Source organism: Otolemur garnettii, unplaced genomic scaffold, assembly GCF_000181295.1.
Source record: "Otolemur garnettii isolate 467f Iridium unplaced genomic scaffold, OtoGar3 scaffold00057, whole genome shotgun sequence".
Lineage (NCBI taxonomy): Eukaryota > Metazoa > Chordata > Mammalia > Primates > Galagidae > Otolemur > Otolemur garnettii.
The window spans coordinates 8,942,634-8,953,550 of NW_003852452.1; the positions used below are offsets into that span (position 1 = coordinate 8,942,634).

The 10,917-nt window shown below is 44.4% G+C and overlaps 1 protein-coding gene across 1 annotated transcript in view; it reads right to left on the reverse strand.

The window, feature by feature from the left end:
- The window catches only part of TMTC1 (transmembrane and tetratricopeptide repeat containing 1), a 260,798-nt gene extending 249,887 nt beyond the window's left edge, over positions 1 to 10,911 (reverse strand). Inside the window, exon 1 of the mRNA XM_023514731.1 lies at positions 10,753 to 10,911. Coding sequence (XP_023370499.1) covers positions 10,753 to 10,808 — 56 coding nt within the window. The 5' untranslated portion in view covers positions 10,809 to 10,911. The remainder of the gene's footprint in view (positions 1 to 10,752) is intronic.
- Positions 10,912 to 10,917: the final 6 nt, after the last annotated feature.

The following is a 10,917-nucleotide window of genomic DNA, read 5'->3' on the forward strand; positions in this document are numbered from 1 at the left end:
TAATTTTAGAATACAACAGATTCTAAAAGATAGTTTACTGAATGAACAAATTAATTTATATAAAGTTGCAAGTAGGAAAAGACCATTTTTCCCTTTCAACGCTAAGAATCTCTAATTTTTTGCGTGTAGCCTTCATTTCTCACTTCAAACTTACTAAGAAAAGAATTTTTTGCGAAATTATCTCAATAGCCACCTCTGACTTTCTGAAAACCCTCCAGAGTTTGGCAATTACAAACACAAATTTCCCCCCCTCAGCTGAACTTCCTCTGCCTCCTTGTAAGAAAGGTCAGGACCTTGTAAGAAAGGTGTGGCCATGTGCTCACAGCAATCAGATAAGTTGGCTTATAGCACTGCCATATCCGTTCAGAGGAAAGGTCAACAGGGTCACACAATCTGGCACCCAAGTGGGGGTGGTGGCAAGAAGGAAAAAGAAAAGGTCATTTCCTGCCCCCTCTGTCCCCCCACTCCCAGAGCCTAGGGCTTACAACAAAGTCCGTAACAGTAACAGGCTGGATCCCTGAAAGAGAAATTTATACCACGGAACACACGAGGGTCCTTCCTCTCAAAAAGGACCCCCACTCCACTTCAACCAAACGGCCCTACCTCAAGGAAATAACTGTAGGTCTAAAAACTGGGGAAGAGGTTATGACTCTCCATCTTGGTGACTCAAGCCTGGTTGCTGTCCTGCACCGGGACTTTTTCCTGGAATATAGATCAAGCAACATTTTTGAGGGCTCCCCATCTACATCAATCCTAGGTGCAACGTGGTTAATTAACCTCCACCGGGGATCCTTGTGTGTCAAAACATTCTCTTACCATTGCATCCCACTGGCTGCCACAGTTCTTAGTAAATGCACCACCTGTCTTTGGCAACTATGGTCTGCCACTTGGCTCTGGGACTCCAGCACCACATCACGTCACTGAAGCTGGAGAGCCCTCCCCCACGGCAGCATCTCCCGTGTCACACCTGGCCTACAGAAGACAGCCATGACAGAGCTTCTCAAAGTCACAGGTGCTCCCTCACTAACGTGATTCTCAATGCCTCAGTGAAGGGAAAGCCATCTGGTCCTTGCTGGAAATACAGTGAAGGGGTGACAGGGAATATGCAGGCAGCATGTGATAAATGCATTCCAACCTTCCTATCTCCATGAGCCTCTGGGCTCCTTTCTCTACCACATGCCAACAAGATTCTGACATCTTAACCTCATTAAGCATGGGCCCCCTATTAAGTTCCAGTGATTCCTGATCTTCTTAATCACTGGGTATGTTAGCTACAATTGCTGATTCCCTGAGCCCATCCCAAGGTATTCTAAGTCAAGTAGCTCTGATGTGGGGCACAGAGATCTGCCCCACAAAACCCAAGTCGTCCAAGGCAAGACACACTAATATCAATGAAAGAAAGGTCTCAAAGCTTAAGGGAAGGCTACACAGGATCAAGATTACCAGAAAAAACTCGTTTCCTCGGTGGTAATAGAACACACATCCTTTTCCAATAAGAACTATAAACTAGGGAAAAGAAAAAATCAAATGTACCCCTTTATCAGCTGTTTCTGGCATCTCCGATGATGGGTCCACCTGTGCCTTCCTGGGGGGGTTCCACTGCCCAATGCTAAACACACAGCACATTCCTCCGTCTCCCTCTACTGCCGTTCATCTTCTTTTTCTCCACCTCTTGCCATCATCACAGCTCTCGACTGCTTACAAGTGGTTGCCATAGTCTTCTTAGATCATTCAACCAATAAATAACAACATCTGGTCCTTCTCATTTTTCCTCTAAGGCAAATCCCTTTGGCCCTCAATCATTTCGGTTCTCTTCTTCTGCATTCCCTCCAGTATCAGAAATAAATCAGTAAATCATCATCACTTAACGTGTCGGGAACACCAAACGATGTAATTCACAGGCACCAACAAAAAAGCAGTGCGGAGGGGAGATCAGCACGCTGAAGCAAAGGCAAAATTCACGGTTGGGATCCGAGCTCTGCACGTCACATTCCACCTAAGGAAGCTGCCCCACACGAGGGACACTGATTGTCATTACTGTCACCTCACTACTCAGAGCAACAATATGACCAAAGAAAGGGCATGAAAACTGATGACTGGAAGATCAGTAGCAGCTCCTTCTAGAAGACAGTAAGTTCCACGACAAAGTCCTCAAAATAGGGTCAGCAAATAGTAAAAATCAGAATAGTATCAAAGCCAAGTATCTTAGTTTTTTTTTTTTTTTTAGAGACATAGTCTCAAGCTGTCGCCCCAGGCAGAGTGCCATGGCATCACAGCTCACGGCAACCTACAACTCTTGGACTTAAGCTATTCTCTTGCCTCAGCCTCCCAAGCAGCTAGGACTACAGGCACCCACCACAATGCCCAGCTATTTTTGTTGTTGTTGTTGTTGTTGTTGCAGTTGTCATTGTTGTTTTGGCTGGCCTGGGCCAGGTTCAAACCCACCAGCCTCGGTGCAGGTGGCTGGTGCCCTACCCACTGAGCTATGAGTGCCATCCAAGTATCTTAGTTTTAACTGTAACTAAGCTGTCAATATTGAGCAATTTTTTTTCTTTTAAAGGTGTGTGTTTGGTAGACTACCCGGATGCATTGCCCTCTCACACCCACTACCATGGGTTAATACAGACTTCACAGGTTGAGGGCAAAGTTCTCCACAACCCCCACAGTTCAGACATCAACCACAAATTTGAGGGTCCCCAAGCCACTTGCAATTCTGTCCAACTGGCTACAAAAATCAAGACTTCCCACAATTCTATTGGGTTTGATAACTCACTAGAACAACTCATGAAGTTCAAGAAATCACTATACTTTTTGACTATAGTTTTATTACAAAGGATATAAATTGGGACCAAAGGAAAAAGACCTATGGAACAAGTTAGTGACGGTCATAAGTACAAATATTCTGTGTTTTTAGGACATTCCACCCTCCCAGCACATCAACATACACGTACCTGCCAGGGAGTTTGAGCAAGCTTTGATACCTAGAGTTTTCACTGGGGTATTGTCATGTATGCCTGATTGATTGAACCACCAGTCACATGACTAAACTCACTCTCCAAACCCTCTCCCTTCCCAGAAGGTTGGAAACTAGACTTGATATCATGTGGCTCAAAGCCCCAACCCCTCTAATCATACGATTGGTCTTCCCAGCTTGGCCAAACCCAAGGCCTTCCCATGCATCACCTCCACCTTAGCAAAAAAAAAAAACCTCAGGTGTGATAACAGAAGTCTACCGTGAATAACAGAGAAACTCCAGGCACTTAAGAAATTCCCTAAGTTTAGAAGCTCCCTCCTAGCAACCCCAGGACAGAGACATACAAACTCTTCATTATGTAACACTGAGAAAGAGAAACTACCATCATGTTAGTTCTTTTGATAAAGTATTTTCACGTCCTGGTATTCTATTTGAGCCAAAGGAAATGTTATTTCATGTCTACCTCACTGACTGGGACAAAGATGACCATTCCTTACAGAAACCAAGGCTGAATTGTAAGCCTCTGAGAGAGCAGGCTATGGAGAGAACCCCTTGTAATTCTGGGTTTTGCCCAGAAGACATAGTTGCTATCTCTACTCTTGACCTTTCCAGCATTTATCCAGCAATCAGTTATGTTCAATCTTCCCTCAGTCCCAGCAGGTCACAATAGAAAGCCACCATCATCCTTTTCAGAATTGAAGCTGCCCCTTAACCTTTCAATAAGCAGAATGCCCTGGTATCCTCGAGGTGTGTCCAAGGGAATTCCTAACCTGCCTCCACTTTTCTCTTTGAGAGTGAAAGAAAAAGGCTAAGTCAGCCAACATGTAAAACAAGCAGACTTCTTCTTTATATCATAGAAGTCCAGCCCTACCTTAATATTTAAGCTGGGCACTGCCAAACTGATGGATTCATTTCTTTTAAAAATGTATTTATTTTTCTAATTCATAAAATATTCATTCTTTCTTTAGACAGCAATTCTTGAGCCTCTACCCTGCAAGCCAGGGAATGAATGTTCTAAGTGTGTGAGGCATACCTCATGGAGCTTATACTGGAGTGGGGGGGGACTTAAAAACCAGCAACGAAAATGATTCTAGACAGTAATGAGGGATGCTCAGGCAAAGTAGAGGAAAAAAGGAATAATGGGAGATGGAGGAGTGATTTTGACTGTAGATCAGGTGGCCGGGGAAGACCTGTACGGTGCAGTATATGATGAGTGGAGGTGGTGAGTGAGCAAGCTGTGCACAGATCTGGAACAGAGCACTCAGGAAGAAGAACTGACATTTTCAAACCCTTGGTAGCAGCGGGTCTGGCCTGTGCAAAGGACAGGGAATGCTGGTGTAGAGAACGAGGTGGAGAGTGGTGGGCTAGAGATCACAGAGGTAGCCAGGGACCAGATCCAACAGGACTTAGGAGAACAGAAACCATATCTTACCATTGGGGCAAGGAACATTGTCATGATTTTGACATCACCAAGCTTTCCTCTCGTCTCTTTTTCAGTAAGATGACTAAATACTCAAAGTCAGGAAAAATATAAATATAGCTCTAAAAGAAGAAAAGACATTTGTTGATAAAAATAGACTGCTTTAGAAGGTGACTTGCAAGCCTTCATTCAGGGAGTCACCTATAAAAACTCCAGGATCCAAAAATACATGCTTCTCATTTTCATCCCTCCTACAGCCCCAGACTGTGTAGTCTAAAGCATACCTTCCATCTGAGCTGAGCCACATCTTACCAGATGATAATCACAACCTCTTCTTCTTGGAGTTTCAGAGATAACCTTAACATGGATGGAGCATAACATTTTTGAAGGCTTTTCTTGTGCTGTTCTTTACAAAATCTTTATTGCCTCCGATCGTACTTTTCCTTGGCTATGTCATTGAACATCCTACAACAATCAGTCAAAAAACCTAGACAATCTTCACTTCTTTCCTATGACAGACTTAGCAAACAAACTTGCCAGCCTTGTTGCCACAGACTCGTTCAAATTGAAACCTCACAGAAGTCAAATCAAAAGGAAAAGAACCCAAAGGAACGTGGCACTATTTCTTTACGGTTTGGGGCACGGAGGCTGGTGCTTACTGTCATGGTTGGCGCACCACTTGTGACTAAAAGATGCAAACTGCTGCAAAAACTCTCAAGATCAAACATTAAAATGCTGCAAATTCATACAGCTGTACATATTAAGATATTCTATTTTTTAGCTCTGACATTTTAAACCACCCACTTTCACTCTTATGGCTTATATCATCATCAGAAGCCTTTAATGAAAAAAAATTTTACAGCAAATATGATCTACTAGTCTAAACACACAGAGGGAGAACCGAGAGTTTAAAGGCCTTTAATTTGCCTTAGTTTCTTCATTCTTAGTGTTAAACAAATCTTTGGTTCTTTCTTGCTGAAACACACTTCTGTTTGCTTCTATTTGCTTTCAGAAAGGAATGGCAAGGGCCGGGCTGGGTGCCATGGCTCACACCTGTAATCCTAGCACTCTGGGGGCCCAAGGCAGGTGGATCTGAGCTCACAGGTTCAAGGCCAGCCTGAACCAGAGGGAGACCCCGTCTGTAAAAATAGCTGGGCGTTGTGGCGGGCGCCTGTAGTCCCAGCTGCTCAGGAAGCTGAAACGAGAATTGCTTCAGCCCAAGAGTCTGAGGTTGCTGTGAGCTATAATACCACAGCACTCTACTGAGGGTGACAAAGTAAGATTCTGTCAAAAAAAAAAAAAAGAATGGCACTGCTAATTCAGCAGGAACTTCTTCCCATGAGGGACGAGGGGGATAAAACTAAACTAAATCAATCAAGGCCATTTTTCAAGCAGGGGAGTAGTTAATGGGCATCATGGGGTTTGGTTCTGGGTCAATTAAGTGTCTACAGAGTAGCTTAAGCATTCTTCCTGATTTCAGAGTTGCAAACAGGTCATGCCCAGTGAGGAATAAAGAAGCAAACTTTAAAAAGGTTACTGCTACAGATTCACAGATGTGTGGATTGTGCTCCACTATTGCCCAAAAATATTCCTGCCGGCTCTTGGGCATGATCGTATGCAAAGACTGGATATGGGATTTGATTTGAAACAGAAGTTCAGTAGAATTCTAAATTCATTTCAAGGAACGCAAAGAAACGTCCATCTGCACCAGTTAGGGTTTGACTAGAGAAGCAGAACCACCAGGAGTGAGTCAGAGGAAGGGATTTACTGTGGGGATTTAATCTACAACTTTCACAACTGGGGGACCTGACTGAACAGCCCACTGAAGTCTGATGTCTCTGTGTCTACAACGTAAGTCAAAAGGCAGGGCAGCCATTCTGGAAAGGGGGATAAATGGAACTTAAGTAGGGGAAGGCCAGGAGGAGGTGGAACCCACAAGGATGAGCCAGAATACATGTCTATTTCCCACTGCCCCTAAGGCTCCAACCTTAATCATGAGAGTAGCTTGCTAAAAATCCATTGCTCTTCCTTGCAAAGCTGCACACACACCTGCATCATGATTCCAAGTAGCTGAAGGAGGAGACTGGAGAGCAGGAGAGATGCAGGCAGCCCTGGCCGCTGCTGCAAACCACCAGCAGATGGATTCACTAGCACTTCCGTGACAACAGCCATAATCTACACACCTTCCCAGAGTGATAATGGCCACATCAATTCTACCTTCCAAATCTCACAGAAATTGCTTTTGTGGCCAGTTCTAACACAGACCAACCTGCCAAGGGAATTCTAAAAAACACAGTTCCAACTTAGCTTAGACATGCTACCTACAAATCCATCACATCTTGGTAAGCTCATGTTCTGTTGCTAGCCCTCCCCCCTCCACAAAAATAGTAAAAATACATGTTCTGATAACTCCTTCCTCATTTCAATTTTAGCTCATTTCTTATTCGAGAAAAATTGTGATTAGAATCTTTATTACCTAAGCAAGTACCTTTATTATTTATCAGAATATAATCCAGTACCTTCATAGCAAAAGGCATTATGCATATGTCAATTATATTTCTTCTCACAGAGATTTCTAGCTCTCAGCATGTGTGACATATATTCAATGAATCAAAGATAATAAGCTTACTTTTAATAAAAAATAGGTTTGAGTTTTACACTAGGAAAGACAAAAAGACAAGCTACAGGGTGGGAGAAAGTATTCACCAACCCAGAGACACACACCAGGAAAATAGAGAGAACTTCCAAACACAACCTTTGAAAAAACAAAGAAAAAAACTCCACTTAGGAAATGAACTAATTTACAAAGGTACAATCACCCAAAGAGGATATACAGAGGACAAATAGGCATGTGAAAAGATGTTCCATTCACATCACCAGACATTAGAGAAATGGAAATTAAAACCACAATGAGATGCCACCAAACATTTACCAGAATAGTTACAACAAAAAACTGCAACAATATGAAGTGCTAACAAGGAGACAGAGAGGCTGAATTACTCATACACTGTTGGTAGGAATGTCTGGGACATAGTTTGGCAGCTTCATAAAAACTAACTATGAGACCACCATATGACCCAGCAATTGCACTCCTGGGCATTGATCCCAGAGACATAAAAAATGTACATTTGCTCAAAAGTCTGTAAATGAATTTTTATAGCAGCTCTATTTATAATAGACAAAATCTGGAAACAACTCAGATGTCCTCCCCGAATGGTTTAAACACAACTGTGGTATATCCACACAATGGAATAGTAGTCAGCCATGGAAAGGAATGCCTAATGAAGACACGCCCAGTGGGGGAAAAACACCATCCCGGGAGCTCTCAGGTTATACAATTCTACTTATAAATATGGCTGAAATGACAAGATTACGGAGATGGAGACTAGATTAGTGGTTGTTATGAATAAGGGTGAGAGGATTACGAATAAGGTGTGTATGGCTGTGATGGGGAATCAGGAGATATCCTCCCAATGGAATTGTCCTGTTCTCTACTGTGGTGGTGGTCTCAGAAATCTACACACATGATGAAACTGCAGAGAACTAAATATACACTTACCAAAATAAATAAATTTCCAAAAGTACATGTAAAACTGGTGAAATCGGAATAAAAGCTCTATTGTCAATTTTCTGGTTGTGATGCTGTACGATAGTTATACAAGGTGTTAGTATTGGGGGAAAAGGAGAAAGGATAAAAGAGATTGCTATATTATTACCTACAACTAGATGGGAATATACAATTATCTCAATACAAAGAGTTTTCTTAATGGATTGGAAATCTCAAAAGATTTTGCTCAAACAAGCATAATTTAAAATACAATTAAAATGATCTGCACATATTTAGAGAGCTACTTGAATTCTGTTTTCACTATCAAAAATAAAAATTGGCCAGGTGCAGCAGCTCATGCCTATAACACCAGCAATCTGGGAGGCTGAGGTGGAAGGATCACTTGAGGCAGGAGTTCAAGACCACAGTGGGCAATATAGGGAGACCACATCTCTACAAAAAAAAAAAAAAGAAAAGAAACTTAAAATTGGCCAGGCATGGTGGCATATGCCTATAATCTCAGCTACTACGGAGGCTGAGGCAGGAGGATCACTTGAGTCCATGGGTTCAAGGTTTCTGTGAGCTCTGATCATACCACTGCACTCCAGCCTGGGTGACACAGCAAGAATCTAAAATAAATATAAAAGTTATAAAGATATAATCTATGTAAAATGTCTAGGCCAATGCTTGGTTCATGCTGGACAGTTAACAAGATGCGATCTTCTGTCTCTCTTTGCAGCATCCTTTACAGGTACGTGGGTCTAAGTCATCAATGTCCTCCAGCCTTACTATGCTATTGCACTAGAAGATGCAATTTCACTCCAGGTGACTACGTAGTAAAAGCTGTCTGGTCTTACTTAAATCGATGCATGTGAGCACAGAAAGAAAGACTAGTTAATGTTCTCTTTCTGAAAAGGAAGGAGAACCTCTTTCCAATTAGTTCTATGCTGCTCTCTAGATTTGTAACTCATTCTTCCTCCCCACCCAAGCAAAAAGTGTATGTTTCATAGACAGCAATATAAAATACGCAAAGGGTAATGCATCTTAGACACCAGGTTGCTTTTTTACAATCAATGACCACAAGGGAAGAGTTCCTCTGCCCCCCTCTCATGCACCCAACCCGCTTTCTCCTTTGCTCCATCCCCTGTTCCGCCAACTCTGCTCATTTTCCTCTTCCTCAGTGGCCTCACCCTCTTGCCATCTCCCTTCCTCCCCTCTTCCCTCCTCTACCCCCAATCTCCAACATGAAGCAAAAAAAAATGTTTAGAAAGTCGAGAAATGAAAACACTCTACTCTTTTACAAGTAGGCACAGGCATTTGACCCTGAGCTTTTAAAATGGTAAACGCTCCGACCAGTGACCAGGGCTATTATTACTCCAGGACACCTCATGGTGTGAGCTTCCATACCTTAAATAAACCAATCCTCACTGTAAGAAACAAAAAAGCAGGTCAATCTAGAAGTGAAATCATTATCTCACGCCATAGAAAGAAACTGTGAGAAACATTTGAAAAACTGAGCAACTCACTCCAGGCTGACATTAGCTTTCAGTAGAAAACCAGGACAACTTTCCAAGAGGACAAATGGCTCTAAGACTGAATGTGCTCTTTAGAGTCAAATGTGTAATTTTCTCACCCTCTTAAAAACATTAAACTTTCACTGAAAGAATTAAGTCAAAAGCCCATGAATTGCTGCCAACTGCTATGGTCTCCTTTTCTAAGTCATCAGAGCCACCTGTCAAGAGACACAGGCCTCCAGGCCAGACCGGGGTTTTTAAGCTGCCAACCCAGTCTCAAGTGATATTACCATAAACACAGGTTCTCCTATTACACCCATTGGAAAAGGCTTAAAACGCTAGTAACACTGAACCAATGTATCGCTACAGTTTTGTCCAGGGCACTAAAATAGGTTAAATGCTGAACCACATGATCAGGGGTTGAGTCAAGCTCACGATGCAGCAGACAGCGCTTCCCTCAACTGAGTCCTTCTCTCCTCTAAAACGAGCTCGCTTCTGAATTCATGAAAATACTCCACCCTACAAAAACCTGGCGTGTTCTCCCTTCCCTTTACACTTATTCACACCAGAAATGCTGAATCATGACTCTGAGGTTGTAAAAAACTATTTCGGTGAGGACCCCAGGATGCCCGGAGAATCCCAGGCTTCTGCGCCGTTCGCTCTTGCACCTTATCGAGTCTCGATCCGGAGGGGTCTGACGGGCTGGAGAGGCTCGGGGAGCAGCCAAGGGTGCGCAGCGGGTGTATGGGGGGTGGGGGAGGATCTTCTTTTCCCCTGCCGCCTCCTCCCCTAAACCCTCGCTGCCCTGGAAGCTTAAGGCTCCCGCCTCATCTCCCCCGAAAGCAACCCCTAAGGGGCTGATAGACTCCTCATCTGCAAAGCTGCTCAACAGCCTCGGAGAAATTCCCGTTTCAGAAGCATCGCACCACCGCCACCCCTCCGAAACCCACCGGTCTGCGCTCGCGGCACTTGGTCAGCAGCGGGCAGGGGTCAAGGGGCGCAGAGGTGCTTCCACCAGCTGGGTCCCAGCCCTGCCCCCAGAGAGAGAAGCCCGCGAGAGCGCAGACACTTGAGAAACTCGGTCTCAACTCCCCAGTCCGCGCCGCCCGAACGGCTCCGGGAGCCCAGATTCACGAGGAGCAAAGTGCCCAGGACAGCCCGGGAAGGAGGGAGGTGTACAGGGTCAGGGTGGCAGAAAAGAAACGTCCCCTGAGCCACTCCTGCAACTTCTCCCTGCCCGGGGTGCGGTGGAGGGTAGGGGGAGGCGGCGGCAGCGAGCGCGAGGTGAGGGACTCACTTGAAGGTGAGGACGCAGAGCGGCCGGTAGGACTTGTGGCTGGTGTTCTCGGCCATGCCCTTGCCCCAGAAGTCGTTGGTGAAGATGCCCCAGCGGAGCGGGGCGCCGGGCCGCACGTCGGGGTTGTTCACGATCGCCCACACGTCGTCGTGCACGAACTCGCCC